This window comes from Carassius auratus, chromosome 2 (assembly GCF_003368295.1).
Source record: "Carassius auratus strain Wakin chromosome 2, ASM336829v1, whole genome shotgun sequence".
NCBI classification, from domain to species: Eukaryota; Metazoa; Chordata; class Actinopteri; order Cypriniformes; family Cyprinidae; genus Carassius; species Carassius auratus.
In genome coordinates, this window is record NC_039244.1 from 5,215,285 (window position 1) to 5,233,017 (window position 17,733).

The 17,733-nt window shown below is 41.5% G+C and overlaps 1 protein-coding gene across 6 annotated transcripts in view; it reads left to right on the plus strand.

The window, feature by feature from the left end:
• The window catches only part of LOC113113690 (ATP-dependent 6-phosphofructokinase, platelet type-like), a 29,777-nt gene extending 12,561 nt beyond the window's left edge, over window positions 1-17,216 (plus strand). Inside the window, exons 14-24 of one of the 6 annotated variants that reach the window (XM_026280090.1) lie at window positions 896-966; window positions 1,071-1,158; window positions 2,461-2,613; window positions 4,824-4,976; window positions 6,447-6,611; window positions 7,616-7,677; window positions 7,767-7,878; window positions 7,971-8,070; window positions 8,496-8,501; window positions 14,463-14,568; window positions 16,538-17,216. In XM_026280090.1, coding sequence (XP_026135875.1) covers window positions 896-966; window positions 1,071-1,158; window positions 2,461-2,613; window positions 4,824-4,976; window positions 6,447-6,611; window positions 7,616-7,677; window positions 7,767-7,878; window positions 7,971-8,070; window positions 8,496-8,501; window positions 14,463-14,568; window positions 16,538-16,685 — 1,164 coding nt within the window. In that variant the 3' untranslated portion in view covers window positions 16,686-17,216. The remainder of the gene's footprint in view (window positions 1-895; window positions 967-1,070; window positions 1,159-2,460; window positions 2,614-4,823; window positions 4,977-6,446; window positions 6,612-7,615; window positions 7,678-7,766; window positions 7,879-7,970; window positions 8,071-8,495; window positions 8,502-14,462; window positions 14,569-16,537) is intronic. The other 5 variants (XM_026280100.1, XM_026280118.1, XM_026280109.1 and 2 more) reach the window with 5 other exon arrangements.
• Window positions 17,217-17,733: the final 517 nt, after the last annotated feature.

Here is a 17,733-nt window from a genome sequence, read left to right on the forward strand (position 1 = left end):
AATCTTCTCCCAGACTTTCAACTTCAAAACAGGAAAAGCCATTCTTAAAATATTATAGAACATTTTAAGATATGATAATCTAAACAAAAGAGTGAAATAATTCTTTATTATATTTCAGAAAATTAGTTATATACAGCTTTTTATGTTTACAAACACTTTTACTACTAATAAAAGCTTTTTTAACATCAAGGGAAAGTCAGCATAATCAAAAACCAACATAAATAGCACTTGCCAACAGAATATGTTATTATTAATATTATAATAACTATCATTTATTGTGCAAAATTTCCAATCAAGTTGTAATTTAATTTTGACAAATTATACAAAATTGTTAAAATATTATGTGTATTTTATGAAATTAGCCCCATCAAGGAGTATGGCGTTTTATTCTAAAATTGTTTAAAATGTTTAATCTTGTCAAATACAATACATGATTAAGATGTGGTGGAAATGACATTAAATTGTTATAAATAATTTTTCTAAGAATCTGCTGGCAGGAGTCTGCATATGGACGTGTGTATGTAATTCAGTCCCTTCCCAAATGAGATAAAGAGTCATGATTACAGTAAGCCCATAATTCCATCCCACAATCCCCTGCTGCATTGTGCTCAATGCCATAATTAACCCTGCAGAATTACAGATCCATTATATTCCACGTTACTCTTTCAGAGGAAATGCTGCTAATGGTGATAATGCATCTTTGCCCTTCAAATGCTTGTTTAAGGCCTTTTCTTGCTTATTTGGAAAATTATATTTCATTGTATGTGTCTCCAGCAGATTCACAAATTTCTCTGTTGCTTTGTGTAAAAGATGAAAAGATGTAGAGATACTGAAATTAAAATTCAAGCAAATATCCCTCTCACCCCTACCCCCCAACCCCTGCTTTCTCTCTTAGATAAAAGAAATCAAGTGGGGTGATGTTGGGGGCTGGACAGGCCAGGGTGGGTCTCTTCTAGGAACAAAAAGGTATGATTATATTTCTAAAGGCCTTTTGTCAATGAAAAAAGACACTGATATTCCTGTATGCAGTTAATAAGATGCTTTCTGGTGCACTAAAATATCATTTTCAGAACTCTCCCAGCCAAGCACATTGATAAGATTGCAGAACAGATGAGCATTCACAACATCAACGCTTTACTGGTTATTGGAGGTTTCGAGGTATGTAATGTAATATATAATACATAATAATATATTTTGGTATATGTTTGGCTGTATAAAAAATCAGTAAAATAAGATTTTGATTCTATTTTTCTACTAAAAAACAAATCCATTCAACTCCTTTTCTCAGTGATAACACTGTTTTTATCATTTATTATTTATCATTTACAGGTGAAAGATTTTCTGTGTTTCTTTATTCCCAGATATACATTGGCTTGTAAAATATAGCACTTTAATTAATACTTAAGAGACACAACATCTCATTCTATTGGATTTTTTGTTATTTAAACAAAAAGTATCTTACAGTTTAATAAATAGATAAAAGTCTATGTAACATATACTACTAAAGTTTGGGGTTAGTAAGATTACAAAAAAAAGGGGTACATTAACCCCTTAACTGTCACTCACATTTTTAAAGATAGACTTGAATGTGCATGATACAAACCTACATTTTTATAATTCATGACTGAAAATATTTTGTTACATGATTTTGATGTACCATTTTCATGGTAATGCAATGTTTGAATTTAAAATGGGTTTCAAAGGATGTAGGTTTTTGGGGTGCATTCTTGCCATAAATTAATCTATTGCTTTTCCTACATATTTTTTGCCAAATAAGATTTGTAAAATATCTATTAAGGAGACTATTAGACCTTTCCAGCGATATATAGTTTGTCATTATTAGATATAGATTAAGTGAAGTAAATGTAGCCGTAGGCGTCCCATATACGGGACGGGGTGACAGTTAAGGGGTTTTTAAATTGGTCAAAAGTGACAAAGATTTCAAAATAAATATTATTCTTTTGTAATTTCTACTAACCGAATAATAAATGAAACATAAAGCAGAACAACATTTTTTTCAACATTGATAATAATAATAACAAGAAATGTTTCTTGAGCACAAAATCAGCATATGAAAATTATTTCTAAAAGATTATGTGACTCTGAAGACTGGAGTAAAGATGCTGAAAATTCAGCTTTGGATCACAGTAATTAATTATATTTTAAAATATATTAAAGTAGAAAATATTTATTTTAAATTTTAATTTCTGTATTACTTTCTGTATAAATGTAACCTTGGTGACCAAAAAAAATCTTACACACCCCAAACTTTTGAACTATAGTGTCAAACATCTTAAAGTGCAAGAATGTAACACATACACCAAGTAAAAATTCTTTATTAATTCTTACAGTACCTTGCTACCTTCATAATCAAAGTGGGCATGGCTCTCTGCCCCTCCTTCTCCTTAATATTACCCATAATTCTAGCCAGTGACCCATAAGACCTTGCTCTGACCGCAGGCTTATTTGGGGCTGATGGAGCTGCAAGCAGCTCGTTCCAAACACGCAGAGTTTTGTGTTCCCATGGTGATGGTCCCGGCCACTGTGTCCAACAATATCCCCGGCTCAGACCTGAGTATCGGGGCAGACACAGCCCTCAACGCCATCACGGACGTAAGACGGCACACACTTGTGCCACTCGAGTTTGTCTGTTTGCCACAAGCACGGTCCTGTTAGTGAGATACGCTGAAAGGTCAGGGGAGATGATGGCCAACCTCCCAGTCAGGAAACACACAGGTCAGACTAAAATATCTGAAGGTTAAACAACATTTTCTGGGTTGCAGTATGAGTCAACCTTAGGTAAATTTGCTGTTTGCCAGAGTGAGGTAGAGCTGCATTTTGTAGTTTAAGTAGAGCCGCATTTGGAAGGTGAGAGTGAGCTGTTTAATAGTTAAACAGGTCAATTTGTGCTTGGTAAGATGATGCAGTGTTAAGTATGTTTACATGTTCTGGTTCAATACATATAAATGCTTTATCTGACTAAGCATACACACTCTTAAAATCAAAGGTTCTTTATTTACATCTAAAACAATTCAGCCCTTCCATTGCACTAAAGGTTCTTTATAGTGGAAAAAAGTTATTTATATAAATAAAAAGTTCTTTCAACTAAGAAAAAAAATGGTTATTTTAAGAAATGTAAACTGAAAGTTTTTTCTTTGGAGAACTGAACTTCAAATTGTTCTTCTGTGACATTACTGCACAGACCCCTTTTTAAAACCTTTCGAAGACAACTAATGTGTGTTTAGGAGCAAAATGTTTAAAATGTTAATTTTTAGACTGGCCTGCCCCAGTGGACTTACAGAACTTGTCGATGTCTAGATGATTGAGATGGGTATTCAAATCAAATGCAATGCACAATGCTACAGTTGTAATAACGAAAGAGTGTAATATATAAGGAGCTAAACATTTGACAACTGTTTTATAAGAATAGAAATGTAAAAGAAAAGGCATTAATATCCAGTGATGCAAAATACTTCACTTTTTCATTGTATTTCATTGTATTGAAAAAAAAGCCTATTGTTAATACATAACTGAAGACAAGAAAAAACAATTATAAATAATATAAATATTATTTGCAAATAGTTCAAACTGAATACAATAAAGTCCAGTTGTTTTACTGTTTTACGTTTCCTTTTGTTCCCTTAATTACCTTTATATTCTGTAATTCCTTTAAATAAAAAGATCATTACTTATTTGGTTTGATCCACCCCAATGTTCATGACCTGGTTATGGCCAGTATTTAAATGGTTAAATACTTTTTGTGCATCTCTTCTGTCTTTCATGCCATGCACTTAACATTGAGGCAAACTATTTTAACTATGACATTTTAAACGGATTGCTTTTGTCCAGCTGAAACTTTTAAAGTGCATGTAAACATACTTTGTTCAGTAGGTTGACTCACAGTTCTCTAGAGTTTAGTATTGTAGCATGAAGTAGGTAGGATGAGATCTGTGTGTGTGATGGGGAGGTTGGTGGTCACTGCAGCCTGACTGATTCAGTGTGTCTGGAGACAAACGCATGTGGTCACACAGCACAACCTGTCACCCAGTTTCACACCTGACTCTATAACTGTGTGTTTGTACCCTTTGTGTGTGTTTATATAGCGAGCCTGGTTCAACACAAGGTGTTTATCATCACAACATAGCATATTCATTCTGAGATCAAAATTGCAACATATAATTGCATTTTATGTTTGATTTATAATGCATGTTATGCGGAAACAGTCTCATGTAATTTTATAAAATTGTATTAATTTATTATTAATCTTTTGCCCTTTGAGCTCAGTTCTATATATATATATACTGTAAATACTCTGAACAAACAAACATGTAAATTAAAGGGAAAATGTAAATTGGGAATTAATTTTAAAGTTCAAATGCATGAAACATATTCTGTCCATAGACATTAAGTCAAATCAAATGTAACTGCAACTAATGGCATGATGTGTTGGGCCAGGCCTGGTGTCTTGTGTGTTTCTGTCTGCATGTGTGTCTTGATGTGGTGTTTAGGGTCTGGTTGTGCTGCAGGTTAGTCTGGTTGTGCAGGTGTATTCAGTTTGTCGCACTTTTCGGTTGGTCGGTTTGTTTATTTCCAAATCATCTAAATAACTTGCGTCAGCCATTGTTTAGCCAATGCCACGCCCATGTCACGAGTTGGAGTTCCATCTGGTGGTCAACTTTATATTCCATCTGGTCGTCTTGAGCAGACCGGGAACAATTTTACCCCTCAAAACAACCAGAAAGGACAATGTATTCCATCCTATTAAGAGTACACTAGTGAGAGAATAAGTGAGCAGTTTTCCTAATGCATGTGCACTGCTGCAGGCCTTTGAGAGTTTGCTGCAGCTGGTCGATGCCCGCAGCAGGTATGAGGAGTTCTGCGTGCCCATGTGCATGCTGCCCGCCACCATCAGTAATAATGTGTCCGGCACTGACCTCAGCATTGGCGCTGACACTTCCCTCAATGCCATAGTGGAGGTAAGACGCACCACCCTCAGTCAGAATGATAGATGTTACGATGATGATCAGCACACCGGTGAGATGGAAAGAGAATTTGTCAGATTGCATCTTTAAAGGTGCCCTATGTTGTTTTTGGTTAAATGAGTTGAAAATGTACTCACCTTCAGGCCATCCAAGATGCTGAAGATTTTGTCTCTTCATCTGAGCAGATTTGGAGAAATTTTGCATTTGCATCACTTGCACACCAGTAGATCCTCTGCAGTGAATGGGTGCCGCCAGAATGAGAGTCCAAACAGCTGATAAAAGCATCACAATAATCCACAAGTAATCCACACCACTCCAGTCCATCAATGAATGTCTTGTGAAGTGAAAAGCTGTGTGTTTGAAATAAAGAAATACATTATTAAGATGTTTTTAACTTAAAACCACTGGTTTCATATTAAATATCCTCTCTCTGTAATATTGCTTCCTCCAGTGAAAAAGTAATCTAGTCTGATTCAGGAGAGAAATATGCACAGAACTATTGCTGTTTGCAAGCAAAAATGCAATGTTTATTGATGGACTCAAGTCTTGTGGATTATTGTGATTTATTTATCAACTGTCTGGACTCTCATTCTGATGGCACCCATTCACTGCAGAGAATCCATTGGTGACCAAGTGATGTATTGCTAATTTTCTAAATCTAAATCACACACAGAATGTTTTTTCTTCTATCCTGATATATATACCATGAGATAAACAGCTTTAGATGTGAGTTTATTATGTGTGGTTATATAGCATACCGAACTGCATTTGTCCACTACAAGAACAGATTTATGTGCTGATCTGAAATGTTCGTATATTTTCCTAAGTTGCACTGCAAACATGGATCATCAAAAATAAAGGAACTGCACCCAAATTGAGTTGAAACCACATGCATGTCCTCTATAGTTGTAGCTACACTGTGTCTTGTGCTTGCATGTGACGTCTTGCACACAGGTCCAAAATTAACTCTCAACAAGCGCCAGCTGTGAGTAAAACATGCAAAATTATAGATGGTGCAAGTTAAATTAATAATAATTTAAATACTTGCTGTAGTCACATGTATAATTAAAAAAAAAACTTTACTGTAATAAAGTACATCTTCCATTACTTTTGTGACTGCTATCATGTAAATGGCACAGGGACAAAATTATAAGGGGGGGGGGGGGTGATTCATTGAAATAATATTTAATATATATTAAATTACTTAATTAAATATTATTTAAAGGCCATTATGAAATATTGAAAAATATATTTTATTTGTTTCAAAAAAGTTACTAATGTATCTAATATATATATATATATAAATTATTCACCCACCATTGACCAGTTAATTTTGGACCATGCTTCTATACCGATGTTATAAACTTGTGTAATATCCTATATGTCTGAGTGTTTACGGTTGTGTCAGAACTGCACTGGCTAAGTTGTTATGTTTAAGTCTTTACCTATTAAAATGTGTGTCAGACGTGCGATCGTATAAAGCAGTCGGCCAGTGGAACCAAGCGGCGCGTGTTCATTATTGAGACGATGGGTGGTTACTGTGGTTACCTGGCGACGGTGGGTGCCCTGGCGGCTGGAGCAGATGCAGCCTACATCTATGAAGAGCCGTTTGACATCCGAGACCTACAGGTGAGAGACACTGTACCTTACTATTATATATATAATAGTATATATGTATGTACGTTTAGTTTGCATTGTACACCTGCAGTGTAACTTTGTGGAATGGACAAGGTTATTGAATATAGCTCTGTCCTACTGAATATAGCTCTGCATTTATATATAGAATCATCTTGTGATCTACACTGGCAAACACATCACTAACAATTTTTTTTTTTTTCAAAACTAAAACAAAACGGTGACTGAAATTATGTGTAATTATGTTAAAAAAAAAAAAATGTTTTTTTTCCCCATAATTTGCATTGAACATGTATGTTTGAAATATCACAAAATAGCCATTTATGCTAACCATGGCTGGATTTATTTGATAAAAAATGCAGTAAAATCAGTAATGTTCTGAAATATTATTACCATTTAAAATTATTTTATGCTTTCTAATTTTCTATTGTAATATATTTTCAAATGTAATTTTTGTAACTCAGCATCATTACTCCAGTCTTCAGTGTCAAATGATCCTTCAGAAATCATTTGAATATGCTGATTTGCTGCTGAAGAAACATTTCTTAATTTTATCAGTGTTGGAAAAAGTTGTGCTGCATATTTTTGTGTAAATAATGATGCATTTTCAGGATTCTTTGATCAATGGAAAGGTTAAAACGACTGTATTTTTTTGTATTCTTTTATAAAGTCTTTTCTTTAGTCACTTTTGATCAATTGAACACAACTTTGCTGAATAAGTATGATTTTTCCCACCCCAAAAAATTACATATAGCTAAGTAAGCAGTGTGGTAGTATTTCATTCAGTAGCCAAAGCAGAATCAATTATTCTTGAGGATAAGAGGTCAAGTCTGCCTTCTTCTGTCAAACACAGGCTTTACAGTGTACCCTTCTTCATGTCCTCTGTCTGCTCCGTCCCAACACGCAGGCAGGAATATTTAGCAGTGTGTAATATTTAAGGAAAGAGAGAGAGAACATCAGCGTCATGCTGAGTTTTTATGAGTGCTCTATTTTTTCAGTCTAACGTCGAACATTTAACTGAGAAGATGAAGACCAGCATCCAGAGAGGTTTAGTAATCAGGTATGATCTAGATATCCTACATAGAGCATCAATACACTGGGTTCATTCATGTGCATCATTGTAGTCTTGTATGTGTGTGTGTTTTACAGGAATGAGAACTCCAGTGAGAACTACACCACTGACTTCATCTACCAGCTGTACAGTGAAGAGGGCAAAGGAGTCTTTGACTGCAGGAAGAACGTCCTGGGACACATGCAGCAGGTACACACACACACACACACACACACACACTCAAATGCAGTTGTGAACGTGATCAGAATGTTGTTCATCTGCCGTATTGTGATGTTTTGTAGGGTGGTTCTCCTTCCCCATTTGACAGGAACTTTGGCACTAAGATCTCAGCTAAAGCCATGCAGTGGATCTCCAAGAAGCTCAAAGAGTCTTACAGAGAAGGTAAAGAGAAATCACTGCTAGAAAGAAGCAGACTGGGATTGTGTGAAGTCATAGCTGATCTTAAGTACAAGAGCTACAGAAAACATACATACTGCTGCAGGAAATGGCATGCTGATAAATATGAAATATATTCCAAATATTTAATATGTATAGTATAATGTTTTAAATAATTAATAGATTGAATATATATATATATATATATATATATATATATATATATATATATATATATATATATATATATATATATATATATATATATATATTAAATACATAAATATTTGTATTTTTGTAATGATTATTTTTATAACAAATATATACAAAATATTAAAAAAAAAAAGTTAATATAAAAATGTTTGGTCTTCACTGTCACGTAGTGTTATTTTATTTTGCTCTTTGTATTTTGCTTTCCTCGATTGGCTCAGATGAAGGTAAGTTCCCTTTCAGTCGGTCAAGTTCGACGTTACGAATGGGATCTCGCCCGAGAGCCCAATCACCTTCGAGAGGTACAAAACGAGCCAATGGTACACAAAGTACCTTGGTCTGCGGAATTTGCATCGCGAGCTCTGCCCCGCAGAGTGGGTATATAAGGAGCAACGCAGGCAACTCGCATTCAAGCTTTCGCTTTGGAGCCGAGAACATCGCTTGCTGCAATCACCAGAGTGTTAAAAGCAAGAGCTGGTGTTGGTGTGACGGCGCGATTCAACAGTTCGTCTGGGTTTCCTGCGACAGCTCCCGCGTTCCCCTGAGCACTTCAACACCCCTAAAAGAGCAATTTCTCTCACAAAAGAGATACTGGCCGATTTGCGTCTTTTTAAAGATGTCATTTCGCCTGTGTGTTTCTGGGTGCGGTCGATACATCGCTCCTCGTGGCGGTCACGATCGCTGTGTCACGTGTCTGGGCTTCCAGCACGCTGACACTGCGTTCGTGGATGGCTCATGTTCTCATTGCGAGGACATGACCATCTCGGCGTTGAGATCGACACTCGATTACCTTAAAAGGTATAGAGTCCCCTCTGCCACACCCCGTTCTAGCTCTTCTTCTTGTAAGAGGGCAACTTCGGCTGGTGGCCAGGGTGATCTGATGATTACTGTGTGGGCTTCCCCGACGAGCGAAGCTCCTCGGGCCACACCCCCCTCACATACGCTTCAGCCGGTTGAGGTCCTGGATGAGTTTGCTGGACCCTCTCAGGCTCCTGACATCTCATTCGGGGCTCACGAAGAGGACCGTATGTCGATCGGCGCATCACAAGGCGGGCTTGAGTCCTCGGGAGATGAGGGTTCGGCTGCGTTGCCTCCCTCGGGAGTGCCAGCGTTGTCCGAGTCCGATCCCGAGCTGACGGCCGTGCTTTCACGGGCAGCGGAGAGCATCTGGCTTGAGGGAAGTCCAGGCCTAATGGTTAGAGAGTCGGACTCCCAATCGAAAGGTTGTGAGTTCGAGTCCCGGGCCGGCAGGAATTGTAGGTGGGGGGAGTGCATGTACAGTTCTTTCTCCCTTCAATACCACGACTTGGGTGCCCTTGAGCAAGGCATCGAACCCCCAACTGCTCCCCGGCATAAATGGCTGCCCACTGCTCCGGGTGTGTGTTCAAAGTGTGTGTGTGTGTTCACTGCTCTGTGTGTGTGCACTTCAGATGTGTTAAATGCAGAGCACAAATTCTGAGTATGGGTCACCATATGTGGCTGAATGTCACGTCACTTTCGTCACTTTCTTTTCTTGAGTGGAATCCTCCACCCTGTCCCGAGTGCTCGAGGCTGGATGACTGGTTCCTTTCTACCCGGAAGTGCACCAGGAAGTAACTAGTTCATGGAAGGCACCTTTAACTGCCCGAAAACGTCCTGGTTCTTCCTCCACCTTCACTGCCCTCGATGGCGGGGCAGCCAAGGGGTATGCTGGGATTCCCCTGGTGGAGCGTTCTGTTGCGATGCAACTGTGTCCACAGAGCGCCTCCACTTGGCGTGGTGGTCCCAAACTGCCCTCCAAGGCCTATAAGTTCTCATCCACGCTGGTGGCCAAGGCTTACAGAGCTGCGGGCCAGGCCGCTTCTGCCCTGCATGCCATGGCCTCACTTCAGGTCTATCAGGCCAAGCTGCTCCGGCAGCTGCACGAGGGCAGTGCTGACCCAGGGGTTTTGCAGGAGGCGCGCACTGCTACCGACCTCGGTCTCCGGGTGACAAAGGTCACTGCGCGCTCCTTGGGTCAGGTGATGTCCACTTTGGTGGTCCAGGAGCGCCACCTATGGCTGAACCTGGCAGACATGAGGGAGTCTGATCGGGCTCAGCTCCTCAACTCCCCTTTCTCCCAGGATGGCCTCTTCGGCGATGCGATGGAGAGCTTTGCCCAGCAGTTCTCTGCCGCCCAGAAGCAGTCTGAGGCCATCAGACACATCCTGCCCCGGCGGCCCACTGCTGCTTCCACCCTGCCTCCGCCGCAACCGCCTCAGCCTGCTCGTCGCCGAGGGTGCAGAAGGGTGGCGCAACCCTTCTCTGCCCCTAAACATGCCAAACGCCATCCTCCACCTTCGGGTCCCAAGAGGCCACGAACGACAGTTGGCGACGTGCTTCCTCGCTGCTCTCGTTCTCTTCTCCCCTGCCAGTTTCCGTGCAAAGATGGCTCAAGAACGCTTCACCTTCTCATGCCCTCTTTGCTACTTGGAGTCAGATGAGTGCCCGCACTCCACCCCTGCTAAGGGACGCTTTGCCTCCCATGCCGGGGCTGTCTGCTCCACCACGCTGCCCCACTGTGGGTACGCCTGTAGTCCCCTTGACCCCGCTGGTTTGGTTCCTGGGAGTCTGGCTAGAGCTCCCCAGGCCTTCCCGCTGGGTCATCCGGACGCTCAGGCTCGGCTACGTGATTCAGTTCGCCCGGCGTCCCCCCAGGTTTCGGGGTGTCCACGCGACGATGGTGGGCAAAGATGCCCCTGTCATGAGTGAGGAGGTTGCGACTCTGCTGGCAAAGGGCGCGATAGAGCCGGTCCCTCCAGCCGACATGAAGTCCGGCTTTTACAGCCCTTACTTCATACTTTCATGTCTCCATTCTTCCTCGACACAGACCATTTCTTCGGTTTGCTTTCGAGGGGCAGGCATATCAGTACAAGGGTCTCCCATTCGGGTTGACCCTGTCTCCCCGCGTCTTTACGAAGGTCGCGGAGGGAGCCCTGGCTCCTCTCAGGGAACAAGGTGTCGGTATCCTCAACTACCTCAATGACTGGCTGATCCTAGCTCACTCTCGAGAGTGGTTGTGCGAGCACAGGGATCTGGTGCTCAGACACCTCACCCAACCGGGTCTCAGGGCAACTGGGAAAAGAGCAAGCTCTCCCCTGTGCAGAGGATCTCTTTTCTCGGTATGGAAATAGACTCGGTCGCCATGTTCGCGCAGCTTACGAACGAGCACGTGCAGTCAATGCTGAATTGCCTGAGACAATTCGAGGGCAAGAGAGCGGTTCCACTGAAACTGTTTCAGAGGCTCCTGGGGCATATGGCATCCGCGGCGGTGGTCATACCGCTCGGGTTACTCCATATGAGACCGCTTCAGCACTGGCTTCACAACCGAGTCCCGAGATGGGCATGTCAATAGGGCACGCTCCGAGTGACCATGACTCCGGCCTGCCGCCGATACTTCACCCCGTGGTTGGACCCCTCGTTTCTACGGGCCGGCGTGCCCCTAGAACCGGTGTCCAGACATGTTGTTGTATCAACAGATGCCTCTGCCACGGGCTGGGGTGCCATGTGCAATGGGCATGCTGTGTCAGGCTCCTGGACAGGACTCCGACTTCAGTGGCATGTCAATTGCCTCGAGTTGCTAGCAGTACGTCTTGCTCTGCACTGCTTCAGGGCTCTGCTGAAGGACAAGCACGTTCTGGTCCGTACGGACAACACTGCAACCGTAGCGTACATCAACTATAAGGGTGGTCTACGTTCCCTCCGTATGTCGCAACTCGCTCGCCATCTCCTCCTGTGGAGTCACAAGCATCTGAGGTCGCTTCGTGCCATTCACATTCCGGGCAGGCTAAATTGTGCAGCTGACGAGCTCTCACGGCAGCAGTCTCGCCCCGGGGAATGGAGACTCCACCCCCAGTCGGTTCAGCTGATTTGGGAACACTTTGGAGACGCTCAGGTAGACCTGTTTGCCTCTCCAGAAAATTCCCACTGCCAGTTGTTTTACTCCCTGACCGAGGGCACCCTCGGCACGGACGCCCTGGCACACAGCTGGCCGCTGGGCCTGCGCAAGTATGCATTTCCCCCAGTGAGCCTTCTTGCACAGACGTTGTGCAAGATCAGGGAGGATGAGGAGCAGGTCCTCTGAGGAAGGACCTTCTTTCTCAGAGACGGAGCACCCTCTGGCACCCACGTCCCGATCTGTGAAACCTACATGTGTGGGTTCTGGATGGGTCACGGAAGGTTTAGGTACCTTGCCACCACAGGTGGTGGCTACCATCACTTCAGCTAGAGCCATGTCCACCAGACATGCCTACGCTTTGAAGTGGAACCTCTTCGTCACTTGGTGTTCTTCACGGCGTGAGGACCCCTGGAAATGCCCGATTGGGTCAGTGCTTTCCTTTCTTCAGGAGGGGTTGGAACGAAGGCTGTCTCCTTCCACCCTCAAGGTCTATGTGGCTGCCATTTCGGCTCACCATGACCCTGTTGAAGGTAAGTCTCTTGGAAGGCACGATCTGATCATCAGGTTCATGAAAGGAGCAAGGAGGCTCAATCCGCCTCGCCCTCAGCAAGTCCCCTCTTGAGACCTCGCAGTGGTTCTATCAACACTGCAGAGAGCTCCCTTCGAACCCTTGCTCTCAGTAGAGCTAAAGTTTTTATCTTTGAAAACTGCGTTCCTGACGGCTTTGGCTTCGGTGAAGAGGGTCGGGGACCTGCAGGCATTTTCAGTTGACGAAGTGTGCCTGGAATTCGGGCCGGCTAACTCTCACATTATCTTGAGATCCTGGGTACGTGCCCAAAGTTCCCACCACTCCTTTTAGGGATGAGGTGGTGAACTTGCAAGTGCTGCCCCTGGAGGAGGCAGACCCAGCCCTGGCGCTGCTTTGTCCAGCTGTCCTACGTGGACAGAACTCGGTGCCTTAGGACCTCAGACCAGCCCTTTGTCTGTTACGGAGGCCAGCAGAAGGGAAAGACTGTCTCCAAGCAGAGGTTATCCCACTGGATAGTGGATGCTATTGTCCTGGCTTATCAGGCTCAAGACCTGCCATGCCCCCTAGGGGTGAGAGCTCACTCAACTAGGAGCGTAGCTTCCTCCTGGGCGCTGGCGCATGGCGCCTCGCTAGCAGACATCTGTAGAGCTGCGGGCTGGGCGACACCTAACACATTCGCGAGATTTTATAATCTCCCTGTAGAGCCCGTGTCCTCCTGGGTATTCGCCCCTTCGGGCCAGTAAGGACCTCATCGGTGTCAGTCCGCTTGCTGCGCCATTCCACTCCGCGGACTGGATGCATGCGTTATTCCCCTCAGGTGAGTTCCTCAGTTAGAACCCTGGGTTCCTCAAGCACTGTTGATGTCCAACACTTGCGTACATGCCCTTTGGTCTGCCATGTGTGGGACTAGGTGCCTCCATGTGTCGTGATTCCCCTTTCTGGGTAATCCCACGTGTGTATGTCCACAGTAAGTCTCTCCGCAGCATGTGTCTTTCTCTTGGCAAGCCCCTTGCCAGCTCTGTCGTTGAAACTTCCACCCTGTGGGCTGGGTACCTCAGAGTTCTTATGTATCACCACCTTGGTAGATACCTGCCTTCTGTAAGTCCTCCCACCTGCTAGCATATGTCCAGCTGGAATATGCTACCCAGTGTATTCTGTGTGAGCTATAGGCCCTCACTCGTGCTGGCCTCACGACAGGGTGCTATCACTCACACGGGTCGCTGGAAGACAGCCATGTGGCGTTTTGTAAGGGACCCCATTCGTAACATTGAACGTGACCGACTGAAAGGGAACGTCTTGGTTACTTATGTAACCCTCGTTCCCTGAAGGAGGGAACAGAGACGTAACGTCCCCTTGCCACATCGCTGTTCCGCTCAATGGCCGGGTCACTGGCTCGGCTCCTCAGCGAAGACTTGAATGCGAGTTGCTCGTGTTGCTCCTTATAATACCCACTCTGCGGGGCGGAGCTCGCAATGCAAATTCCTCAGACCAAGGTACTTTGTGTACCATTGGCTCGTTTTGTACCACTGGAAGGTGATTGGGCTCTCAGGCGAGATCCCATTCGTAACGTCTCCGTTCCCTCCTTCAGGGAACGAGGGTTACATACGTAACCAAGACGTTATTTGGAACTCAAAACTGTATTGTTCCATTTCACTTAAAGCGCATTGTAATTATGGTTAAACCTTTGGCATTGTTGCACTGCTTGTGGACTTTGTTCAATACTATATTTTGTGTATTCTGCAGGACGTGTGTTTGTGAACACAGAGGATTCTGCGTGTTTGTTGGGGATGCGGCGAAGGGCTCTGGTCTTTCAGCCTGTCATACAGCTGAAGGATGAGACGGATTTTGTGTAAGAACACTCATGCATGCTAACAAACATGCTTCACAAAGCTAAGCACAAAAAATACTCGTTTTTCAAGGCTACTCTTAAAGATTCTGTTTTGTAACATTTTACTTTTTCCTCTGAAGTCAGCCATGAATATTAGAATTGTAATTTTACAGTTGTACAATACAATAAAACTCTTATTATTATTTTTCTTAAATGCTTATACAATTTTTTTATAGTGAAATATAACAATTGTAATATTTCTTAATTAAATTTTTGTATGTATTATAGTCATATTGATGCACAAATCACAGCCCTGCAAACTTGAAGCATTACAAATAATGATTTTTTAAATCACAGTAAAAAATTAAAAATATATAAAGAAATAAAGAAATAAAACTGTAGTGTAAAAAAAAAAAAAGTTTTTTGCACAAAAAGCAGTCATAATTTACTCTTCGATTATCTCTCTTACTTTTAGAATTCAAAATTCTGTTTTATAATTTACCTGTAAAATAATTTTACTGGTGTAGTTCAGTATCAGGACAGACCAAGTTCCTAAACATTGAAAAGCCAAGAACATGTAAAAAAGATGACATGTTAGTTTTTAATTTTACAGTTTTTTTTTCGATTGCTAAACGTCAGTGAGCACAACTGTAGCTACACGTGCAAAACTCTAACTACAGTCTGCACTACCAACAGTCACCTGGGCTAAACAGTTCACATCACCAGCAAAACTCATTCCAAGCAACACAACTCTTAACACATGGCTCAAAACAGGCTCAGAACAGCCAAACAGTACACACAACCCTCACTGAGATAACACACTGTCACTCGGAGCACACTGAGAGGAAAAACACTAACATCAAACACCAATACAGAAAATACTCAATTTTCATCTTTACAGTTTGAACTATTTCAGTTATGTCATACAAAGTCATATTTTCTTCATAGAAAGGAGTGACATTCTTTCACATGATTTATTTACATTTTTAGAACATAACAATTCTTTAAGGTAAATGAAAATTAGCAGTTTGCTTCAATAGTCTGTAGAAATTTATGGAATTACAGTAATGAGAAAAAAAAGGTAGAAACTAAAAGTACAAACTGTAATTCGAACAAATAATTTTCAGGGCTAATCCTGAATTTGCAATCAGCAGTTTTTGAAATCTATTCTGTTTTGAATGTGTGCTTCACAGTTTTGACAGCAGTGTGTTAGCATTTGAACAAAGTGCTGTAAATCCACAGTGTTGTGCAGGTTGTGGTTACAGTTTTTATAGCATTTCATTTTAGGATTTAAAATGAATTTCATTCAAATATTACTGTAGAAATGTAGCAAATTGCTGTCTTATTCAGTTTTGTATTATGTTATTGTTTTGAACATAAGTTTAACAGTTTTGAAAACAGTATGTAAGCATACAAAGAGTTTTGGCAGTTGTTGTGTCTGAGTGAGAAAATAATTCCTGAAATTTGAGAGATGTAGTCATTGAATGCATTTTGTGCCAAAGCAATGATAATCGATCCTCAGTTTAGCCCAAATAGAATTCTGTTGTGCTCACTGTGTGAAGAGTTTCGCAAGTGTCCTAAGTATTGAAAAATGTGTCCTAGCATCTGTAAAAAAACTGTAAAGTCATGGGATAAGTGTGTAGTTTTGAAAACTGTGTTCAAGTGATGAAAAACGAACTAGAGTTTGGTCCACATGAACTGCTGCTGTGCAGACTGTAGTTAGAATTTGCACATGTGACTCCAGTTGTGCCCACTGTCGTTTAGCAATCAAAAAAAAAAAAACTGTAATAAATGGTCTGGGTGGACCTGAGAGGGAGTTTGGAATTCTGTCTATGTCTTCATAATACATTCATTGTTTTGAACTCAAAAGAGCAAGGAATTGATGTTCCCAATTATACAAACTCCCTTAATAAAAAAACAAAAAACAAAGTCTCATCCTTTGACCTGTTTTTTATTTTTTCAACCTTTGATCATTTTTTTTTTTTTACAGTCACAGGATCCCGAAGGAACAGTGGTGGCTCCGACTGCGTCCACTCATGAAGATTCTGGCCAAGTACAAAACCAGCTACGACGTGTCCGATTCGGGCCAGCTTGAACACATCGTTCATCTGAAAACTAAAGACACCTCTGCCACTTAAAAGCAGCAGTCACATGTCAAAGTAGTCTTGCAAGTAATACTGAAGGTGAAGACCTGTGATTCTATAGTCTTGACCAGAACACATAATCATAAACAGATCACATTAAACTGTAACCATAGACCTACAGCCACAAGATTCTTCAATATAGTAGCTCAATGTGTTGTGATTGACAATCCATACGCTCAAGCAATTAGCTAATTATCCCTCTTAAATGGGGCCAAGTGGTATATTTTGTGAATATGCAAGAATTCCATATATTTATTGTAATAGAGCTTATTTTCATTACAGAGGTATCTGTATGAATGTTCCACTGGCTTATATAGTGACATCATTTCACAACTGCACCTTATTTAGTTGAATTGGTGTCTGAAGGAGTTGTCTAAGCTACTGTTCTGTGTTGTTTGTTAGTGCAGGCACATCGTAGCAAAACAGATTTTGTTAGTGTTTGTGTATGTATGTGAGTGTGTGTGTGTGTGTGTGTGTGTATATATAAATGTTATTAATGCTGCATAAACTCCCTATAGAATGTAATCAGTGTGGCTTGTCATTTTTGTTTTTTTAGAGCACAGCTGTTCAGATAAGTAATTTATAATTGTATGATTTAGAGTAATTGGGTTAATTTTTTTAAAGGTATTTAAAATTATTTAAATTTTTTAAATAAAAAATACATTTAAAAAATCATTCTAGTTAAACATGGGCTGTGTTCGAAATGGCATACTAGCTTACTGCCCAGTACACAGTGTATACTGCCTACTATTTTTTAGAGAATAGTGGGGGAACATGAAGATGAAACATTAACTTGGAGAGCGTTGTATTCTGGGAAACAGTATCCCATGCAATGTCTTCAGATGCATACGTAAAATTTCAGCTAATGTAGCAGGTAATCGTGCATTCGATGCATACAACATTCACTTACTATTCACAGTATACACGCAGCATACTACAATATAATAGGAGTTGTATAGTAGTATGCCATTCCGAACACAGCTTCTGTACTGATTTCAGTGTACTTGAGTTATATTTAGCAGATTCTGGTAAATATAGTAGG